The sequence below is a fragment of the Pseudorca crassidens genome, chromosome 8 (assembly GCF_039906515.1).
Source record: "Pseudorca crassidens isolate mPseCra1 chromosome 8, mPseCra1.hap1, whole genome shotgun sequence".
Taxonomy (NCBI): domain Eukaryota; kingdom Metazoa; phylum Chordata; class Mammalia; order Artiodactyla; family Delphinidae; genus Pseudorca; species Pseudorca crassidens.
Genome location: NC_090303.1, coordinates 16,950,268 through 16,973,962, shown reverse-complemented (window position 1 = coordinate 16,973,962; position 23,695 = coordinate 16,950,268). Strand labels below are relative to the sequence as shown.

The 23,695-nt window shown below is 41.7% G+C and overlaps 1 protein-coding gene across 20 annotated transcripts in view; it reads right to left on the bottom strand.

Moving 5' to 3' along the window:
* NRCAM (neuronal cell adhesion molecule) overlaps window positions 1-23,695 on the bottom strand; it is a 320,573-nt gene that overhangs the window by 48,337 nt on the left and 248,541 nt on the right. For 13 of the 20 annotated variants that reach the window (XM_067745897.1, XM_067745906.1, XM_067745907.1 and 10 more), the window contains 10 exons: window positions 22,937-23,048; window positions 20,678-20,862; window positions 18,477-18,608; window positions 8,900-9,043; window positions 7,613-7,724; window positions 6,115-6,281; window positions 5,560-5,707; window positions 4,062-4,186; window positions 3,588-3,617; window positions 1,731-1,832 (listed from right to left, as the gene is read on the bottom strand). In XM_067745897.1, coding sequence (XP_067601998.1) covers window positions 1,731-1,832; window positions 3,588-3,617; window positions 4,062-4,186; window positions 5,560-5,707; window positions 6,115-6,281; window positions 7,613-7,724; window positions 8,900-9,043; window positions 18,477-18,608; window positions 20,678-20,862; window positions 22,937-23,048 — 1,257 coding nt within the window. The remainder of the gene's footprint in view (window positions 1-1,730; window positions 1,833-3,587; window positions 3,618-4,061; window positions 4,187-5,559; window positions 5,708-6,114; window positions 6,282-7,612; window positions 7,725-8,899; window positions 9,044-18,476; window positions 18,609-20,677; window positions 20,863-22,936; window positions 23,049-23,695) is intronic. The other 7 variants (XM_067745908.1, XM_067745914.1, XM_067745919.1 and 4 more) reach the window with 1 other exon arrangement.

The window sequence follows — 23,695 nt, the reverse complement described above, 5'->3', positions numbered from 1 at the left end:
GCTTTGTTCTTTGCATGGCCTGAACATGGACACACACATAACCATGTGTATAGACATATGTGTGTTTGACTCCTCTTGGAAGCAGATGCAGAGATAGAACTAAATGTGTAGGAGATTTATTTGGGAAAGAGTCCATGGAAGACAAAAGGGGCAGAAAGCAGGAGACGGCAGGGAAGATCTTCAGACCGTAATGCAGGTCTGACGTCTGGGAAAGGAGAGGGGAAGGAGGTGTGTGTGGAAAAAGCCTCAGACTCTAATACAGATAGATTCAGCCAGGTCAGCAAGGAGCCCCAGAGTGGAGTTCTGCAGGAGGCATGGCTGAATCTAGGACCCTCGCTGTGCTCAGTCCCTGGACTAGCTCAGGAACAGAGGGGCCTCATGGGAATGCTGCAGCTGATCCCTAGGGAGAGGGCAGCAGATGGAGCCTGTTGTTGACATTCCTTGTAGTGGGTTCTCTCTTAAAAGGAGATCTGAGTAGTGTGTGTGTGTGTGTGTGTGTGTATATGTGTATATATATATATATATATATATATATACACACATATACACACACACACACATATATACATATATATAATGACATTATACACAATAACGTAACACGTATTAATTTTATCTTATTTGTGTCCTCAATTAAAATATAAACTTCATATGGGCAGAGAGTTTTGACTGTTTTGTTTTAGAAGAATGCCTGGTACATAATAGGTCCTCAATAAATGTCTGTTGAATGAATGAACGAACAAAAGAGTAGAAATGCCTCGAAATCTAATGGTATCATTTTAACATGGGTAAAAATTAGAGTCTCCAAGCATCCTCACCAGCTAAATCTGGCTAATGTACTGAATGAACTGGAAGATTCAGCATGAATGAATACATGTTCTGATCAAGGACCAAAAACTCCACTGAGAAAGGAACACCACCAAAGAACACAAGATAGAGAGGACGCTTTTGTTTACTTTCATTGGATCTAGTCTGCTTTACCAGCAGGTGCAACAAATCAATACGCACATCACTTCAGCAGTATCTTAGGTCATCACTGGAAAGGAATTTAGTCTTCCTGCAGTATACACCTGAAGGTAGTAATACATTACAGACTTGTGTCTACTCTCTTAAGTACCTTTTTGGTTTTAAAACTTATAAGCTTATCTATAGTCTAATTTTACTAAGCTCTTCCAGTACCTTTATAGCATGGCCCCTCACCTGATTTTATTCTCTAAGCTGATGTCATCAAGGTGAGGAGGTGACACTGGTGACTGTGCCACTTTATAGCCAGGGCTAATGGGAAGAAAGAGACCTGATGTCTACCCCCAGTTCTGTTAACAACTGTGGCTTTGAAAAGTCACTTTACTCACCAAGTCTCAATTTCCTAATAGCTAGACTGGTCCTTCTATTGTTTTCTCCTATATTAATGGGCAAAATGAATAACTTGCAATACATCTTCCTACTGTGGTAGAAATTGAAAGTGATTCTTATGGATCTTAAACACAAAATGATAGTGTACTTGCTTAATTAACATCTTCAGCAACTAATTAGTGTCCCAAACCAGAAGTCGTAACCAGGAATAACTCCAGCGCTGAATAACAGAACATAAATAACTGTTTTGATTCTATTAGCAATGAAGAAGAGAATGCCAGCAAGTATCTTTTGCAAGGAATTTCAATTACATGGGATACAGTGCTTTGAAAATAATCATTAAGTTTATCAGTGAAAAAGCAAATGACACCACATACTTGAAATAGGGCTATTGTTGTCATCGCCTGGGGTCCATGACAGCTGAACACTCCTGTCTAGTTGATCCGTCAATTCTAAGTCAAAGGGAGGATTTGGGACATCTGTAGACCAAACACACACATCATAGTTAACCGCCCGACCTTAGGAGGTTCTCCTTTACTCATGATACTATTCTTGGAGGGGACATTTAAAGACACAGCACACGTAATGGCCAGTGAGCATGCAACTGAAAGGAAATGAAAACAGCTGAGGCTGCTGGGAACACACACGCACACCCAAGAGAACCCCTCAATGAGCTCTGCTTGTTTCTCTTTGAAATGAAACTAAATCCCTTGTCACCAAAGCCAGGGGAGGACATGTATGGTTCTCCAGCACTCTCAGTGCGTGTCTTCTCATAAACATAGAGGAACACAAACAGGAAAAATAATACGGAAGCTGAATTTCTAATAAATGGGAAACAGAGAATGGGAAATGCTGAAAAACAAATACAGGCAGATGTACATACTATTAAAAGAAGATGCAAGTGTTCTTTCTGAAACATGCTGAATTACAGATTTGGGGGCACCTGAAGAATATTTGTATTTTTAAGGGAATTCTAAAATTGATGCCATGCAGGTAGCCCTCGGCATGCAACCTTATGTGGATGTTCAGTATAAGTCAGTCAGGCATACGGGGAGGTGTGTTTAGTCTCAGAGGACACCAGGGTACAGATGCTTGTTGGGACGAAGGTGTCTGAGGAGCATATCTGCCTCTTCTAATGGTGCTTCTGAGATCTAGAGAGTTAAAGTTCCCCCTGGGTCTTTTCCTGACCTTGCTCTTGGCAGTAACTCTGGTTCTTGGGGGAACCAGAGGCCATAGAAAAATATAAGCACTTCTTTCCTACCATAAAGAAGCAGTAAATGTCTACAAAGGACAGGTCTTCTACAGCATAATCCATAATACTATGTAACATCCAGTTGAGTTTTCACCACAAAATTAATTTTTGTATTTATATGTTGAATAAACATGAGGGTTCTTTAATTAAAAAGATTTCGGGAAAAAAACTGATTTAACTTCCCGACTCAGAAAAATCATGCTACGTGAAAGTGTCCTCCTTTTTGTCTTTCTTTAGTGATTTATCTTCTGTGAACACAGTGAGTTGGTGGTTTTCTTTGATAGAAAGGTCAAATGTTGTATTAAGCATCCATTGTTTTCCTATGTAAATTTCTTGAAAATGGAATCCCCAAACAACATTTAGTTTTCCAGAACAATTTTTTTTTTTTTTTTGCCGTACGCAGGCCTCTCACTGTCGTGGCCTCTCCCGTTGCGGAGCACAGGCTCCGGACGCGCAGGCTCAGCGGCCATGGCTCACGGGCCCAGCCGCTCTGCGGCATGTGGGATCTTCCCGGACCGGGGCAGGAACCCGCGTCCCCTGCATCGGCAGGCGGACTCTCAACCACTGCGCCACCAGGGAAGCTCCACAACAACTTTTAATCGATTGAAATGAAAACCTAAGTTGTGGAATGATATTTGAAATTGCTTTTTCAGTCTGTAAAATATGGACGATAGCTTTTGAAAAAGCACTATGCTGCTTTACAAGGAAATGCTGTCCAAGAGGGACTTTCAGCAAATGAAATGACTTTGCAATAACACATGAAATACTTGGAAGCGAGTGGCAATATATTCAGTGAAAAGTTCCCGAATTATAATGAAGAGATGATTTATAGCAGTAAATGGACAACACGGCAGAACACCTGACAGAGCCCTTTTCCTTAAAGAAACACAATGACATGATAGAGAAAAGAAAGTAACGGACTTCTTCTGTACGTGTGAAATTGTTTGAAAGAAAACAGAGAAAAGGACTCATATTAGTTTACCGTAAATGGGAGCTGGAGTTGGAGTGGGAGCTAGAAAGGACAGTAATATAAAGGAGTTTAATCAAAATTAGTAGTGGACAGATATAATACAGCACAAGAAGACAAAGACTGAGCATGATTAAGATTATAAAACTGAGCCTTATGCTTAGCTGTGAGACACAGCATCGATAAACATGCAGTAACAACATAGGGGGAAAACCCCTTCGATTTTAAATAAAGGTAGATCATTTCCCCCCAGTTTTCTCATAAAAATATCACTAATGTGCTTAACCACCGGTTTATTGCAGTGTTGCTACAGAGTACATTTATACTGAAATTACTGCCTCAAAGGCATCTTTCAAAGAAGAAAGATGTGCGTATTTAACTCACCTATAAAATGCTAAAACTGTAACAAGCAAACAGTTACTACTGACAATTTTTCCTTTCAACCTAAAACAGGGCAGCCAGTTGTGCTGTATGTGTTCTAGCTCTTACCGACAACGCGGAGCACAGCACTGGCCGAAACGTTGTCCAGAGTTGTGTTGGCCACACATGTGTAGGTCCCACCATCATCATCATTGACATCAGCGACCACCAAATGGTCCTTGTCAACAGTGAACCTGTAATTATCACATGCTCAAAGCGGCTGGAATGACGGTTTTACTGGCATGAAAGCAACTGTGAACTTGGTAAAAGGGAAAGATGATAAAGATTTGCAGCACATTAGAGCTAAAATCCTATACGATACATGCCACTTTGATAATGAGTAAAGTTGGCAAACATTTTGAATGAGGGAGAAGCTTGGGTTAGAAATGATGTCACGTCATTTAGTCTGATGGCTTTCAACCATGCCTCTGGAGTTATAGGAGCTTCCTTAAGACCAGAGGCATCTAGAGCTGAGCTGGGGGCAGCTCCAGTTACCCTGAACAGAGGGCTTTCCTAGGCTTCTGCTGCTACCACTCATCTGGCTCAATTTCTAACAAAGTGTGTATTTTAAAATAATTTGATATTAATTATTGTTTTTTTTAAATTGAACTATAGTTGATTTACAATGTTTCAGGTATACAGCAAAGCGATTCAGTTTTTTATATATATATATATATATATATATATATATATATATATATATATAAAATACTCTTTTTCAGATTCTTTTCCATTATAGGTTATTACTGGCTATTGAATATAGTTCCCTGTGCTATACAGTAGGCCCCTGTTGTTTATTTCATATACAGTAGTGTGTATCGTTAATCCCAAATTCCCACATAGTTCTTTTAAGGGCCATTTACAAGCAACAGGGCACCATTTGGGCACAGCTGAAAGAAGCCACAGAAACCAGCAGACAACACTCCTTCCCATCGGGGTGATGCCTGTGCCCCTGTGCATCAGCTAAAATTCTCGTCTTTGACTCTGTGTACTTTGTCAAATCGAGAGTCTCACCTGGAAAATGTGCATGACCTTTCTTTCATACCAAGCTAAAGGAATGCAATGTGCTCAGGCTCTTTCAAATTCTTTACCTGCTTTTTTTTCTTCTCCTTCTACTCGTTTTAGGTAAAATGAAAACTCCCCATCCAAATAAAAACTAGTGTCCTGTAAAATACTGACGAAGATTCAGGCTCACTCTGATGATTAAAGAGATCGTATTTCTGCTTATTTGTAAAATGGGAACGAAAACATCTGTTGAGAGTGCACCGTACAAGTTAGAAAACAATGGATGTTGTTCAAGACCTGAAAGGTTTTTCACATCCTAAATTACGCAGGAGACCAACACAAAGACAGACAAACACTGTCAGGGTCTTATTTCTATAACTTGATACCTTTTTAGGTCCAAATATTCTATAGCACGAAGAGAAAACGTATATCTCCTTTGGAGAGAGAGCAGACTTCAGAAACTTTAAAAACATAACCATCAAGTTACTGTACAATAAACCTTTCGTTCAAGAGCAGCTTAAAGAGAGAAGGAAGAGAAAGGAAAGAAATTGTCTTCAAATACCTTCCGTCACTGGGCAGCTCCCTGTGGTCCTTTAGCCACATGACGGTGGGGATTAAAGTGTGATCGTGCTTCACTATGCATTCAAAGGACACCGTGCTCCCTCTTTGCACAACTGCATATTCAGGCTGTTTAATGATCCTCGTTGGATCTGAAATGGAAAGTTACCGTTATCCATTGCCAAAGCTGGAGAATTTAACAGAATCAAGACATAGAGAACAGACTTGTGGTTGCCAAGGGGGAAGGAGGGTGGGGGAGGGAAGGATTGGGAGTTTGGGGTTATCAGATGCAAACTGTTACATATAGAATGGATAAACAACAAGGTCCTACTGCACAGAACAGGGAACTATACTCTATAACCTGTGATAAACCATAATGGAAAAGAATATGAAAAAGAATGCATATATGTATAACTGAGTCACTTTGCTGTACAGCAGAAATTAACACAACAATGTAAATCAACTATACTTCAATAAAGTAAATTTTTTTTAAAAAAAAGCTGGAGAATTTGCTCAAAGTCTCATAATACTGAAAAAATGTTTGTCACCTCTGCCTCACCTTTGATCTCTAAGTGAATGTCATTCTTCGCCATTCCTAACTTATTCCTTGCAACACATGTATAAGTTCCCGTACTGTCCTTCTGGGCCACAGGAATTTCCAAAGTTCCATTTTCATGTAAAACATAGATATCTTCACGAAGGGCACTCCCTTTAGCGCCTTTAAACCTTCATTATGAAAATGATCACAAACAGGAATAAAAATATTACCATTTGAAGTCAGACATGAAATGCCCTGTTCAAGGTCCAACACACCACACAATCTGCACTACAGTATCAAGGTCAGAGACGTCTGGAAGCTGCACAACCATATTGCATGCCTGTAAATCAGAGGGGTTAATGCAAAGACAGATGTCAAACTGGAGAATTCAGCGATAAATGGTGCTTGAAGAATTAGGATGACAATACAAAACACTTAATTTGTAATTTTCATTATAAGAGATTCATAACTTAATAAACACATTATTAACCTATTTTATCTCTAATAAGTAATAAAATAGACACAGTGAAGACTGCTCTTTTTGACCTTTCCCCCCTACTGTGATGTCTTTGTAACTCCATCTACACGTTACAATTCTAAAGAGATTTTGACTTCAGGGTTACAAGGGTTGTACTTCTGGGAGTATAAATAGGAAAATATTCAGGGAAGGAGAAAAAGAAAGCATGCATGTAAAGTATGTCCACATTGAGCTTCCAGGTTAGTGTCAGACGGGAGAAGTGAGGATGGATGAAAAGCCGTGTGAAACTAAGCGTTAATCCGTCTCCTTTGCTAGGAAATTTTCTGCACGAGCATCCGTGTTTGGGCTTTCATCCTACACCTGGCTTTGATCTCACACCAGGAAGTGGAGCCCCACATAGTGTCTGGCATCTGATAGACAACCCATAAATGAATGTTCCAATTTTCTTTCACTCATTCTTTCTGAGCTGCTGTCTCCCCTGGCCTTGTCTCTTTCAGCTCATGCTAAAGCAAGCTGGGAGGGTGGCAGGACTTGTACCACGAGTGGTACGTGAAAAGGGATGGTCGGAAGAGGGAGTGAAAGGATACAGGGGCGCTTGGCTGGATCCAAGCCAGGACACTCAGTGGGAGAGGAACACTGGTAATAGCAATTCTGTTTTTTAAGCTTATGGACCCTGCGTCCGCCCCAAATGATATTTTATTATCAAGGAATGTCCCCCAACCCGTCCCTCTAGACACCATTCATGACGTCCCGGGTGATGTCCGTAGCACTGCAAAATACAGCCGCTTTAATTTTTTTCAAAAACATTCACATATCCCTCTGGGATGGACAAAGCGTGCTGCCAAAGAGGTCATCCATGTGACAGTATTTACCACAGAGTGAGTCGTTAATAAATATTTGTGAACACATTTAATAATTAATAGGATGATGGCTTCTGCCTTGCCTTTTCCCTGTCTGTTCTCTGACTAAAACCCCACATATTGAGAAATTTGAAGGCTTTGGCAAATGTAAATATGACAAACAGGTATGGCCACTACTTACCACTCGATGGTAGGCAGAGGAGACCCAAAGAAGGCACAGTCTAGTAAAGCCGGCCTGTTTGCAATGACTTGATAGAGTGTGTCTGCAGACGTAAGGATTCGTGGTGGCTCAGCTAAAAACGTTTTGGAAAGGTAAAGTAAATATTAAAATAAAATAAACACTTAGGCCCACCTGTATTTTATTGTATTTTTTTTCAGGCCATGACAATTCATGTTAAGGCACAGCCAATGTATCTCTCCCCTTAGCACAGTATTTTAATAACTGATTTCTTTATCTATCTCTCCAACTACACTGTGAGTTCCTTGCAGGCAGGGAATGGGACTTTTTATTGTTTCCTCCCCATAAACCAGCACAGTGTCTGGCACAAAAAATAATGGCCAAACACATTTTTGTTGGACGACTGGCCCATCAGAACCTTGGGGTAATAACCGAGGTGGGTGTGGGGGCGTGGTGGCGAACATCCAAGCCGGCAGAAAAAAAGCAGAGTGCTGATGACTCAAAACAGCACCAGAATCAAAACTGCTTCCTGTCCCTCCATCAACGTCTTAACGGCTCAGCTCTTCCTGTGATTTACTGACCTTCATTTCAAGCACGAAGGAAAAAATACCACATATTGGTTGGCTTCCTGACCCTAATTTTGTTTGAAAGGGAACCTACTCCACTTACAGAGGTGAAAGATAATTCCCCGGCATCATGAAAACAATTCTCACATAAATTCTTAACAAATTTGGTATTTTAGTAGTTTTGTCCCATATGAGAAATACAATGTTCACATAAACCCAACCCTTTCAGAATATGTTTATGTCACCGTTTTCTAAACATATTGTTATGAATTGATAAATAAATGTACATCGTGACTTAGGTCACGGCCAAACATTACGATTAATGACTTACTTTCAAAAATCAGGATCATGAAATTGTCATTCAACTTGTCAGTTTCTAAGGATGGAACAAGCAATCACATTCAGTTAGGAACAGCAGACCTATGCTGTTTTCCTTTTGAGGGGTTGGACACAATGTAACCGTCTATGAACAGAGCAGCCTCTTTGATTACCTCTACAATGAGGAATTTGCCATTGTCAAAACCATGTTATGAAAGAAAGTTAAGGCCAGACTGTAATTTCCTTTAGGGCAAGGTCTGTATCTTATCCATCTTTGTATATCCCTTACAGCTCCAAGTTCTGTGCCACTGCCTAGTAGATGCTTAATATATTTCTGCTGAATGAATGAAAAACAACAGTGGTCATTAATTTAATTTGTCATGTCTTTAATGAAGGGAGAGCTTACCCAGGACATTTACAAATGCGTTTGCCAGTAAATATCCATATTCGTTAGAGGCATTACACTGATACACCGCACTTGATCTTTCTTGAACATTTGAAAAAATAATGGTATCGCCATCTATTTTTCTGCTGGGGTCATCAGGGGCAACTGTTTGGGTGTAAAAATAAAAAGTATATATTCATTCCTCTTTGCTTAAAAGATGTAAAGCTTGAACTCTAATTTACAGGAAGTGGAAGACTGATCTAGGTATATGCAGTAAGAAAGAGAAGACCAACAACCCAACAGAAACCACAGTTTTCCTTCCTATAATTTAGTTATCACTTATCATCATGGGTATATGCTTGATAACCATTTAGTTTTAAATGGATTGATTCTTTTCAATATTATTTTGAGAGCCTCAGGGAAAAAAAGCAACACGTTAGGTGTAAACTGCAATACAAATTCAGAAAAACATTACCTTGTTCACGAAGAAATTATGGTTATTTTTGAGAAGGCAAATTATCAAGAGGAGACAGCAAAATCTACTCCAAAAATCGAGAAATCCTTTAGATCATCCAAACCTGTGTCTTTTAAGAGTCTCTTATTGAAACAGATTGATAAATAAATATGTAAGCAAGTATAGGGCTAATAATCAAATGTGAAAGTATGTATTTTCTTGTTTTGACAATTCCTGAGGCTGAAGTAGAAATAAATTATGTGAGATTTCCCTTAAAGGCAGCAGTTTCAGCTAAATCTCTCAAATACTTAAAAAAATGTGAAGACCAGGACTGATCCTTACTGAAGCAGAATGGAACAGGTTGGTAATATAATATATGAGAATTCAGTCCAAGGCATGCCCAACAATTTGGAAGTGCTGTGCTATTGGACAATATTTTCCTTTTTGTGAACACTAAATCTTAGGCTGTGACATTACATGGCTTTAAAAGTAAACTAAGGACTTCCCTGGTGGCGCCATGGTTGGGAATCCGCCTGCCAATGCGGGGACACGGGTTCGAGCCCCGTTCCAGGAAGATCCCACATGCTGCGGAGCGACTAAGCCCGTGCGCCACAACTACTGAGCCTGCGCTCTAGAGCCCGCGAGCCACAACTACCGAAGCCCATGCGCCTAGAGCCCGCGTTCAGCAACAGGAGAGGCCACCGCAATGAGAAGCCCGCGCACCACAACAAAGAGTAGCCCCTGCTCACTGCAACTAGAGAAAGCCTGCGTGCAGCAATGAAGATCCAACGCAGCCAAAAATAAATTAAAAAAAAAAAGTACACTGAAAGGGGTAGTGGGTGTCTGTCTCGGCATGCTGATCAAACTCAAATCTAAATAACAGCACCCATATATTCAGTATCCTGTGATAAATCATAATGGAAAAGAATATGAAAAAGAATGTATATATGTTAAAACTGAATCACTTTGCTGTACAGAAGTTAACGCAACATGGTAAATCAACTATACTTCAATAAAGTAAATTAAAAAAATAAATAACAGCACCATTCCTTTTAAACTGCTCTTGCACCCTGAACCACTTAATAGCCTTTACTTTCATTCTAAACATGCTTTTTCCTTTTTTTTTTTAAAGATTTTTTTGATGTGGACTATTTTTAAAGTCTTTATTGAATTTGTTACAATATTGCTTTTTTTTTTTTTTTTTTAATGTCTTGGTTTTTCAGCCACAAGGCATGTGGGATCTTAGCTCCCCCAACCAGGGATCGAACCCACATTCCCTGCATTGGCGAAGTCTTAAGCAGTGGACTGCCAGAGAAGTCCCCATTTTTCCTCTTTGATGGCAGGAAAAGGATGGGCACCTAAGACATATTTATCACTGCCTTTAGACTCCTTTATCACTTTAAAAAGCTTCAAATAGCGGGTTCGTCTGTGGTTTATTAATGAAAATAAATAATAAAAATAAATCAAACTATAGTTATTTATCCTTGTTTTATCACACATATTCAAAGTATCACGCCTACTTGTACTGCATTAGCTTCTACTGATGTTGAACAAGTTACTCCAAACTTACTGGCTTAAAATCACACAAATTTACTATCACACAGTTCTGTATGTAGTTGTATGTCTGACACTCTGACCACAATCAGTAGCTAATTTAGGAAATCATCTTAGATGCTCCAACTAGTTCAACTAGTGATAGGTGAGCCAAGATGCTTTGAGTTGGCATTTTAGCTCACATCCGCTGTTTATGACTCTAATGATTTCAAAATGGCCTTAAGGAACATGTTCTTTCTAACCAGAAGAAAAATACAAGTTGCAATTCCTTTGACAGAGAATAGATTTCCTCAGTAAATGACAGCTGAGGACTGACACGCCACACTAGCCTAGGAAGTGGACTAGTGCTGCAGCCGGCAGCCAGGTACCCTGAGAATGTAGCATCCCTCAGGGCAGCCCGTGTTCCTTGTCCCACATCCCAAGTCTAGGACCATCGGGGGCCTTTCTGACACATAGTCTCAGCAATGTCTTTCCGCTATCTCAGCAAGGCGTGCTGGCACAGAGCAGCATTTCGGGAATCCCTTTCTCTGTCAGTTATTCTTAGCACATTTGGACCCAGCAGTTGAGCACTCAGTGCTGGGCCTCCTCAGGGGACTCCCAGTGCCCACGTCATGTCCATTCTGACTGTACCTCTGTGGAACCAGCAGGCAGTGGAGGGCCAGGAGTCCCTCCAAATTTCTTGAATACTAAGCTCTTCAAAATTACATCACCAGGGCTTCCCTGGTGGCGCAGTGGTTGAGAGTCCGCCTGCCGATGCAGGGGACGCGGGTTCGTGCCCCGGTCTGGGAAGATCTCACATGCCACAGAGCGGCTGGGCCCGTGAGCCATGGCCGCTGGGTCTGCGTGTCCGGAGCCTGTGCTCCTCAATGGGAGAGGCCACAGCAGTGAGAGGCCCGCGTACCACAAAGAAAACAAAAACAAAACAAAACAAACAAACAAAAAAATTATATCACCATGTGTTTAATGGGTATAGAGTTCTAGTTTTGCAAGATGAGAAAGTTCTGGAGATCTATTTCAAAATAGTGTGAATGTACTGTAACACTACTGAACGATATGCTTAAAAATGGTTAAGATGGTAAATTTTCTGTTATGCATGATTTTTTTTAAATTGAAGTATAGCTGATTTACAGTGTTGTGTCAGTCTCTACTGTACAGCAAAGTGACTCAGTTTTACACATATATACATTCTTTTTTCAATAATCTGTTTTTATGTGTGTGTTAGTTTCTGTTGTACACCAAAGTGAATCAGCCATATGCATACATATGTCCCCATATCCCCTCCCTCTCGAGCCTCCCTCCCACCCTCCCTATCCCACCCCTCTAGGTCGTCACAAAGCACCAAGCCAATCTCCCTGTGCTATGCGGCTGCTTCCCACTAGCTAACTACTTTACATTCCATTATCGTTTATCCGAGGAGATTGGATATAGTTCCCTGTGCTACACAGTAGGACCTGTTATGTGTTTTTTTTAACCACAATAAAAAGTTACCTCACCATGAACATGGAAGACTAGTTCAGTTCACAAAGCCAGTAGGACGATCTTCCCCTAGAAGGGATTCATCAAGCACAATATACACCATTTAAAAGAGCTTTTATGTAGCCCACGGTTGCATTTTTTTGTTTTGTTTTGCTATCAACTCTTTCCAGTGTTATTCTTTGCTTGAGAGGCATCTGAGTGTATCTGCCTTATTTCTGCTAAATGGTGCAGCCTCCAAATCTCTGGGGGAAGAGAAGACTTTTCTTCTCCATCTAGGCATTCTATCCCCTATAAGCGATGTCACTGAGCCCTTTCCTTTAAAAAAATATTATTAATTAATTAATTTATTTTTGGCTACATCGGGTCTTGGTTGCTGTGCACAGGCTTTCTCTAGTTGCGGCGAGCGGGGGCTACTCTTCATTGCAGCGCGGGCTTCTCACTGCGGTGGCTTCTCTTGTTGTGGAGCGGGTTCCTGCCCTGGTCCGGGAAGATCTCACATGCCGCGGAGTGGCTGGGCCCGTGAGCCATGGCCGGTGAGCCTGTGCGTCCGGAGCCTGTGCTCCGCAACGGGAGAGGCCACAACAGTGAGAGGCCCACGTACCGCAAAAAAAAAAAAAAAATTAGGTGGTTTTGGACAAATTCCGTATTTAATAAGTCTGTTTTTTGCTTCAAGGAAAGTTAAAAGTAACCTGGCCAGTCCTGGAGGGACAGAGCTTTGGAAGATACTGAGATTAGGTCCCAGGCTCTTTTTGAATGAATTCTTCCGGCTGTGTAAAACGGTAGGTGCCAGGTCTGAAATGCACAGTCACAAATCAGTAACACTGTATTTTGCTGGCAGTTCCCTGGTGGTCCAGTGGGTAGACTCTGCACTCCCAATGCAGGGGGCCGGGGTTCGATCCCTGTTCAGGGAACTAGACCTCGCATGCATGCCATAACTAAAGACACAGACCTACTAGAGCATGGACTTGAGGATATGGGGAGGGGGAGGGGGAGGCTGTGACGAGGTGAGAGAGTGGCACGGACATATACACACTACCAAGCGTAAAGTGGATGGCTAGTGGGAAGCAGCCGCATAGCACAGGGAGATCAGCTCGGTGCTTTGTGACCACCCAGAGGGGTGGGATAGGAAGGGTGGGAGGGAGGGAGACGCAGGAGGGAAGAGATACGAGAATATGTGTGTATGTATAACTGATTCACTTTGTTATAAAGCAGAAACTAACACACCGTGGTAAAGCAATTATACTCCAATAAAGATGTTAATAAATAAATAAATAAGAACCATCAACTACTAAAAAAAAAACTGAATTGTGAAGATCTGAGAATGTGCTACCACATGCAAGGAATTTGGAGGTTTGGTGTGAATATAATTAATGAAGATTTAAAAAAAAAAAAGATCCCGCATGCTGCAACTAAGACCCAGCACAGCCAAAATAAATAAATAAAATACATATTGAAAAAAACCACTGTATTTTGCTAACAGAACCCAAGTCTGACCCCTCCCCCTCCTGATCTAGCTTCTCCTTTTACAGTCCTCATGCGCTCTTGGCAGCCAGAGCCCGCAGAGGTGGGAGGAGAGAGTGGCAATGTCCTTAGGTGATTGCCCACAAGTCAGGAGCGGGGAGGCTGTGTATCTGGTACTGTGGTGCCCTGATAATGTCTCTGTTGTGTTGAAGCTGGCGGCAATGTCAGGCACCTGGTGGGGATGCTGCACGATGATACTGCAGAAGCACAGCTATTCCCTGTTCCCGCCCCTTGGCAACTGGTCCACCCAAGGTTTCTGCAGCCGCTTAAGTAGAGGGTGTCAGCAAGCCAGCCTGTGCTCCCAGCTAACTTCTGGGGTCTACTCTAGTCTCCCCTTGAATCCTCACCATGCCAATCCTGTGCCACTATAAATTTTGCTCTTTCCTGCTACCCCTGCCTCTCTGCCACCCTTCCTCCTTGCCCTGTCATTGCTGAATGCATCTGTGGGCTGCAAACTCAGCCCCAGTCTCTTGTTTCCAGAATGGTACCCAAACCTCAAAGGCAGTTCTGTTCAGAGGCATCCGAATTCATGGGCAGGGTGGACAGGGGAGAAGCACGAGGCTCTTTGAATTCTACCTACTAGGGGACAGTTTTCTTCTTCATTTACTCCTTTTCCTGGATCAAGAGAGGTACACACAGGGTGGGACAGGTAGCGTTCACTTGGAACGTAGCTGTTTAAGACTTAGTATCTACAAATGAACTTATCTATGAAACAGACTCACAGACATAGAAAACAGACTTGTGGTTGCCAAGGGAGACGGAAGTGTGGGGGAGGGAGGGATTGGGAGTTTGTGATTAGCAGATGCAAACTATTATATAGTGAATGGATAGACAACAAGGTCCTGCTGTATAACAAAGGGAACTATATTCAACATCCTATGATAAACCATAATGGAAAAGAACATGAAAAATAATGTATATGTACAACTGAATCACTTTGCTGTACAACAGAAATTAACACAACAAAGAGACTTCCCTGGTGGCGCAGTGGTTAAGAATCCGCCTGCCAATGCAGGGGACATGGGTTCAAGCCCTGGTCCAAGAAGATCCCACATGCCGCGGAGCAACTAAGCCCATGCACCACAACTATTGAGCCTGCACTCTAGAGCCCACGAGCCACAACTACGGAGCCCACGCACCACAGCTACTGAAGCCCACGTGCCTAGAGCCAGTGCTCCACAACAAGAGAAGCCGCCGCAATGAGAAGCCTGCGCACTGCAACGGAGAGTAGCCCCCGCTCGCCGCAACTAGAGAAAGCCCGCGCGCAGCAACGAAGACCCAGCGCACCCAAAAGTAAAAAATATTAAAAAAAAAAGAAATGACCACAACATGGTAAATCAACTATACTTGAATACAATTTAAAACTTTTTTATATTAAACATTACAAAAATTTTTCATTAAAAATTAAAAAAAAAAGACAGTGTCTAGCCAAGAAGTCATTCAGCAGAAGCTGTAGGTGGACTATAGTGGCTGAGGGTGGGGATGGGTAACAGCGGTGGCCCTGCAGTACCATCGTGCAGACAGCTGTGAGGGTCCCCCCCAAGCCCAATGTCACCTTTCAGTTCTGAGATTCCGAACAGTAATCCATGCACTTTTAGCTTGGCTACCAGATGTGGAGAAAGACACCTTCCAGGGACACTTCTCATCACCTCGGTATAAATACACAGCACCTGCTCCCAGCACTGTGGGGCAGCCTGGCGGCCAGGGCCCCTGGCTCTGCTGCCAGGCTGCACGGTGTTTCTCTTGTTGCTCGTCCACCAGAATGACTGCTGTGAGGCACACCAGAGGCCAAGGGGCCCTGGATCTGTAGGCACCGTGGAACTCTGATCCTACTCTGCTGAGCCTCCTGTTTTCCTTCCAGCGTGGACTTAACATGTACTTTGGGGATGGAAGAAATGAACTGATTTGGAACCTGATTTGAAAGATTTTGTTCTGGACCCAATCAGATGATTCGGGGTTACAGCAGACAGCTTCCACTTGTCTCCAGGGACCGCTGTCCTGCACCCCCCCCGTCCCCAAAATGTAGGCTTTTCACTTTTGATCCTCCCCCCGATATTTCATTTAAAGGGGAGTGTCTATGAGTATAATTTCAAAGCTGACTTTTTAAAGTCTAGTTGACTTACAATATGATATTAGTTTCAGGTGTAGAACATCGTGATTTGATATTCCATATAAAGTTATAAAATACTGGCTATAGTACCTGTGCTGAACATTACACCCTTGAATCTTATTTTACACCTAGAAGTTCAAAACTCATTACAGCTGCAGTTACAGGGTTCCCTGAGAGGCACCACCTGTGCCCAGTTTGGAAGGCTCACAAGCTGAGCCAATCAGGAGGAAAGATCAGCTTCCTTATTTTATCTCCCCTCGTCCTTGTGTCACTGACCCACCTACATCTCCATTTTCCCCTGCTTACGATTGCATGCTGGCTGCGGAGCTTGAGGATTTATCTTTCCAACGTTCCCTGGCTCCCTGGCTTTCCTGCTCAGAAATGATGGATGTCCCCTCCCACCTGTCAGTTTCCCTGACCTCAGGGGCCCATTTACCCTTCCATAAATTGGCACAGAGCCTCTGAGATGCAAAACACAGCGCCAACGTGCTGAGCACGCTCCAGCCTCTATTGCCATTCTGAACACATTCCTAAGAAAATCAGATACTCTACCAAAAAACTTATTTTTCAGTTCTGGGCTTTCTTCCACTTTTTCTCAGTTTTCACCTATTTGTCTCTGAGAGTGGCAACAGCTTCCCAATGCACAGTCCCAAAATACTCTCTGCAGTTTTTCGTGATCCTCATCCTAGTTAAAATTGGGAATGGAAATATCCAAACCCGATTTGCTGGCCTCCTTAGTGTCGGTGTTCTCCCAGGAACACATTTCCTTTTACGGTAAACACAGGCTGTCTGTTTCTGAGGATCCGATAAGGACTGTGTTGTGTGACACAGACTCCTAATAAACACTCATGGAACCGGGTCTCTCACCCCCTCTAGACCTGCAGTGGTAAGACCTTGATGGTGAGAAGAAGGGATGTGTCTCATTTAAAATCTGCCAGCAGCTTTCAGGTCCATCTTAGGGTGAAGACTTGCAGGAAAGCCAGTTTAATGGACCTTGTGGGTATGTAAAAGTGGAACCAATTTTTGATTCTGGCTTGGAGGCAAAATGTGGAGCTAAGCTGCTCTGCGTCATAATCCTAAAGGTTCTCTTTATTGGGGGTAAAGAATATCTTTGCAGATTATTATGCTACTGACTGGGAGAGTGAACCTGAGGCTCGGTTTGAAACAGAAACCGGTTTTCTCTCTCTCTCTCTCTCTCTCTCTGGGTCTAAGAGAAGGTCTGAACTTCAAGAAGGGGAAAATGTCCAAAAATTCACCTCTTAGTAGCAGCTGGTGGTAAGCGGGGTCAAGAAAAAGGAAAGGCAGTAGGCTCCCTGTGAATGGCCATGGGCCTAGGAATCCGGGAGCAGGAAGACGCATTATCCATTTTAAGTTTTCTTTGCTATAATTCCCTTATATTATGCTCAAGCCTTTAACCAAGTTTTGTAAAACTGGTCTTTGTTGTGATTTAGAAGATTGATGGAAAGCCTGTGGTCACACTTTGGGGAACTGTTCCTGGCAGCAGGGGGGCAGCCTGGACAAGCTGGCTGAGAGACAGCTGGAGTGGTCCAGGGAAGGTGGCAGAAGAGGTGACACTTGGCAGCTAGGACCATATAGGTATCGCTCAAGGATGATCTCAGCAATACGGAGGGAGGGAAAACTGGTCAAAGATGGAGCACCCGGCAGAGGACTGGGGTCAGAGGATGTGTTCTTCTTTGGGTATTAAATGGGATGGTGACCTTTCAAGACTGGAGAACGTGGGAACATCTGGGCTCTACTTAGGAATGAAAACCTCTTTACATTAAGACAGTTGTATTTCTTATTCTTGTCATATCCACTGTCTCTATTCCTAGCCTCCCCACCCATCCCCTCCGACTCCTGCGATGTTTCCACAAATCACTTGACATTTTGAACAAAGAAGATAATCTGAACTTTTCAGTGATGTTTATTTCTCACCCTGTCATTCTTCCTATGATCCATGTAAAAAACAGAGGAAATATTGCCAAGTTCCAACCAGCACATACCGTTATGTTAATAGCATAAATGGGACTTCACTGGTGGCGCAGTAGTTAAGAATCCGCCTGCCAATGCAGGGGACACGGGTTTGAGCCCTGGTCCGGGAAGATCCCACATGCCACAGAGCAACTAAGCCTGTGTGCCACAACTACTTAGCCCACGTGCCACAACTACTGAAGCCCACATGCCTAGAGCCCGTGCCTCGTAACAAAGAGAAGCCGCCACTTGCCACAACTAGAGAAAGGCTGCGCGCAGCAATGAAGACCCAACGCAGCCAAAAAAGAAAAAAAAATAGCTTAAACGATGCGTCATAATAAATTATATCTAAAGGCAGTAAAATTAAAATCTAAAGGTAATTTCGTGCCTCTGTTTAACTTATATATGGCTTCCTCCCTTAAGCCAAGTTATTTTATCACCATTTGTACCCTGTGGAGATGTCACTACGCTCCGAAAATATACTGCAATTGAAGCCACTCAAGGAAACTTACTTTCTATGGGGACTCCATTCAATAACCAGCTAATTCTGGGTTTGGGGTTGCCATTAGCTCTGCAGATCAGGGTTCCATCCTCTCCTGGGGACAGCACAAGATTTTGAGGTGCTATGATCCAGTACGGAGCCGCTTTGTGAGGAAAGGAAAAAAAACCCACAAAAAATTGAATCAAATAAGTTATTCTAGCAAACTGAACTATCTTAATAAAAAGAAGTATTTTGCAAAACATTTGTTAGTTTCATTTTTTTTAGAGTGAATCGATTTATGCTTCAAAGAACACTTCAGATTTTCAGAAGAATGTTGAAGAAGACTCAGTGACATCTATGTATTATTTCTAGAGCCTTTGATTCAAATATCGTCATCTTGTTTTACATTACGTTAATCAGACATCGAAGAGGTAACAGATTTCTCTAACGGTGTAGAGGAATTTACAGGTACAGATAGGGCTAAGAAACGTGAATTTAAAATCTGAGCCCTGTAGAATACATACAATTATAAAATTGGGAAGCAGTTTTTAAAGCTTTGCAGTTTTGGAAAGCTGCCAAGTTAGTATAGCGTGTTCTTAGAAGCCCTTCATCAGCTTTCTCTTACAAAACCACGGAACAGATACCAAAACAAGAAATTAACATTGGATACCATCAGCTCAACTACACACTGTATGAGGAGTTCCCCAATTTTTCCCCTAATGTCTTATTTCTGTCTCAGGACCCTGTCCTGGACACCACATTGCATTTAATTGTCACATCTTCTTACTTAGTTTCCTCCGATCTGGAAGTTTCTTGCTCTTTCCTTGTTTTTCATGAACCCGAGACTTTTAAAGACAACTAGTCAGTTATTTTGTAGAACATCTTTTTTTTTTTTCTCTAAATAATCAAGAGCTTTTTGGTTATTTTTTGTAATAAGGAACATCCTCTTTTCATCATTCTCAGGACAGAAATGGAGAAAAGTGAATATATGTCAGTGTTAGTCATAAGGGTTACATATCAATGTTAATTACCAGCCCAACACTATAAGTTCTCCATCATCTCTCTTTTTCTCATGAAGAGTTTCTTCCTTGAACATCCTTCCAGACTTACAAAGGAGAACTAGTCAACTGAATTCTTTCAGGGATAAATCAAGCTTACTAAATTGATTAATCTTTGTACTTCTCCTAAGGTATGTTCTCTACTTCTTATCTGTAACTAAAATATTTTGTGAAACATTTTCAACATGCACTCATTCCTAGAGAATGTTTCTACCAGTGACTACTGAATTCTCCTACAGATCAATGGGAAAGTTTTAAGTGAACAAAAGCTCTTCCATCTAAGGTCAAATTTGGTGATTTCTGAGTGAAGAACTCCTGAATTTTTAGATTATAATCACCAACCAACCACCGCCATCAGTATCATCATAATGACTTCTTTTTATTAAAAAAAGGTTATACTCCATTTACAGTTATTATCAAATATTGGCTATATCTCCCGTGTTGTACAATAGATCCTTGTAGCTTATTTTAAACATCATAGTTTGTACCTCTTAACCCTCTACCCCTTTACTGCCTCTCCCCACTGGTAACCGCTGTTGTAGACGTCCATCATATCTGGGAGTACATGATACTGACATGGCTTATGAGTGGTTATATTAACCTTGATCACTTGGTTAGAGTGATGTCTGCCAGGTTTCTCCACTGTAAAGTTATGATTTTCCTGCTTTCCATGTTCTATTCGTTAGAAGCAAGCAAGTCCAGCCCTCACTCAAGGGGAGGACAGTTAAGCTCCATCTCCTTAAGGCACGAGGAGCAAAGAATTTGTGGACATATATTAAACCTGCCTCAGTAATTAATTTTTGGGGGGTGAGGGGAGAGGAAACACTTTGAGGCTATGCAAATATCCTGTTTCTCCTTAAAGTTCCGTCCCGTAATTTTAGCATTCATCACTAGCTCTTGCCTACAGCAGTTATAACTGTGGGATTCTAACTGTGATTTCCCATTTCCTTCATTCTTTCTACACTTATTAATTGGAATCCTCTACAAGGAAGATCCGAGGGAGTGAATTTTTAACCTGATTTAGATGCACTATAAATAGCAACGAGAAGAGATTCAAGGTGCCATGTATGTTGATATAAATTACATTATTATCGAATATAATCAAAGGCATTTGATTGAAGACTCAGGGATTCTCAATGGAGGCAAGAGCCATGTATTTTAGACAATGATATACCTTTAACTGTGACAGAAATGACATGATGGATGGCTCCTAGTGCATTTTTGGCTATACACTGGTAATTCCCAGAGTCTGCTTCTGTAACCTGAACAATCTGCAGAGTTTTCTTAAAGTTCCTATAAAATGTCCGGTTGATGGGGAGTGTTCCATCTTCTTTTATCCAGTAAATAATTGGGGTAGGCCTGATAAGATGAATAAACGATAACATTACAAGAAAAGAAGTTCACCTAGCTGCTTTTGAGGGTGATTTTCATGCGAGCTTGTCACAAACATAAAGATCATGAGGAATATATAGAGATTTTACCTAGCACCACACTTTCCTGCGTCATGCTCAAAACCTTACACTTCAGTCTGTAAGTTACCATTTTCACACAAGCAGAACTGTCCTAATTTACGGCACACTGTGAACTTGGACTTCAGGGATCTGGTGAGAATGGCAGCAAGACTTACTTGACTGAAGGGACCTAATTATTTTCTTCAAAGTTCTGATCGGTGAGGCACTCTTGGAAAATTCTGCATGCAGAGACTAGAGGCACTCTTGGAAAATTCTGCATGAAGGGACTATGTCAATCAAAAGAATGACCATGAAATTAATGACACCGAGTTATCCTTTTTTTATCAGCTAGAGCTAAAAATGCCAGAGAAAGAGCTGATATACATATTTGTGCCCATGAACTTTTCACACATTTCCATTTCAAATGGAAGCACCTCCCTATCTTATAACAGGCTATCTGATGAAGTGATTAGAGGAATCGTGCTCTTACTTTAGTTTCATTATTAGTGATATTTTAAAATACCAATTGACAGAAGCAGGCCCAACTCATGTGTTACTCATACCATTTCTCACCTATGTTTCTTATTAAATCATGAACTATAGAGGCAGATGAAAAGCCAGACATAGGCTTAGAGTTAAAAGGTCTGCTTCAAAATCCCAGCCTTATCCCTAAATTGCTCTCTGATCTTGGATCCCTGACCCTTTTGGGCCTCAGGTTTCTCAGTTGCCTTAATGCGCAGAATGATGCTTGTTTTGATCTGGTGACTTGAGAAGGTTTTCATGAGGCTAAAATAAAAATCCATTCAATACATTTACTGAGACTAAATTATAGACCAAGCACCGAGTTGTGTGTTGGGAAGATAAAGATAAAAAACAGAATGGTCCACGCCCTCAGGAAGATCACAATGTATTTATCATTAGAAATGCAAGTGGAATTAATGGATTGTAGGATTTTTTTCATTTGTTTTGTCGAATAAAAATAATTGAACAGATATATTTGAGGAACTGAATTGTGAGTAGTGTGATTTCCCGACACGGCCAGCAGAGGCCTCCATGTGCCTCCGGAGGTAAAATTATTCCTGGAGGCCAATTCTGGGATTCTAGGAAGGAATGTGGACTTGGAGTCACCAGGCCAAAGACAGCACAGATCCTAACACGTGATCACAACATGTTTCCGAGATTCCAATCAATGTTTTCAGCAAATGTGCCTTATCAGTAGTACTTGCTCTGTGTCCGGCATAAGAGGGAACTACATAGAGAAGCTTGCCTTAAACGTTTTCCTAATATGGGACTCCTGTCAAGGGCACGTGTGTTCTGGGGGTGGCGTCAGTTTTGAGGTCTGCACAGATGAGACATCTGCAAAGAAGCTGGGCTGGTGACTGGTCACTAGGAAGCAGGGGTTGGGACAGTGTGCCAGGTAGGTTAGGTCCTGTGAGGCCATGTTTGCCTCTGCTGTTAGGAGAACAAGCCAGGGCGAGATTGCTAGAGGGATGTGAGAAACTCATGGTAAAGAGCTCCGTTGCCCTGCTCATAGCCAGCAGACCCAGAGCTGTGAACCCAGAGCCGAGCCGCCCAGCAGATGCACAAACAGGGTCAACTGAAATCAGTCAGATCTAGCCTGTTACAGCACAGCTGCCCTGCAGACCTGCAGACAAACGATCAGTGATAAACAGCTATGGGTTTTAAGGCACTAATTTTTGAGATGCTTTGTTAGACAACAGTAGCAAAATAATAACCTGAATTACATAATCAGAGCAGTCAGAAGGTGATTACTGATACTTATCTCAAAAGGAACACTATTAACAAAATATTTTAATAACATGAAATTTATATGGCCTGTTTTGGAAGGAATTATCACATTTTTCTTGATGCTTAATGGAATCAACATAAAACAATGACTCTTGTTATGATATTAACGCCTCTCTACCAATCTACTATGTTTACGTAAGAAGTGGACATCAAGACAGACAGAGTTAACTCACAGCCCTTCTGCAATGCACTCAAGTGAAAGGACATTTCCTCGTAATTCCTCTTTGCGGCTTGCATTGCCTTCTGGAGTTAAAAATGTTGGTGGCCTCTCTCTATGTGATTTAGCTGCAAATGAGGAAATCAATATGCATTCAGAGTTATGAACACGGATTTCTAGAAGCCCCGTTCACTGTCTAAGAACCTAATCCCTTTGCAAATCCATTTAGCATTTGATTGGGAAATCTGGTAAACAGACACACTCTTTGCCTTGCAAATAGCCATCATTCACTCAGCCGGAAGCAGAAAGTATTCTGGTTGCACCACAAGCACTAATAATAAGAACTTTTTTCCTCTTGTACATTTCCCTAATTTGGGTTAGGGTCCTATGAATTTCTGGTGAGTTGGCAAATTTTCAAAATGTAGACATAGAGAGGAAAATCATGTTATCAAACTATCCATCTCTTAAGATGAGTGTGCACGTCAAATGGAAAATGAGCTGTCTGGAAGATAAGGTGATGGAAGGGGTATTTTGCTTTACCCTAGGGACAACATTATAGTCAATTCCATTGACCAATCGTGAAGATAAATCGTGATGGACATCTAACATATCAAAACTGCAAAGTTTATGGAAAACAAAACAAAACACAACTAGAAAGTGACTGCAGAGGTATGGCAAATTGTGTGTCATAAATTAAGGGTGGACTTAAAGCAATTGAAATGGGTTTCCTCGACAAAAACGTAAAAAAAGGGCTCAAGTCAGAAATCTCAGGAAG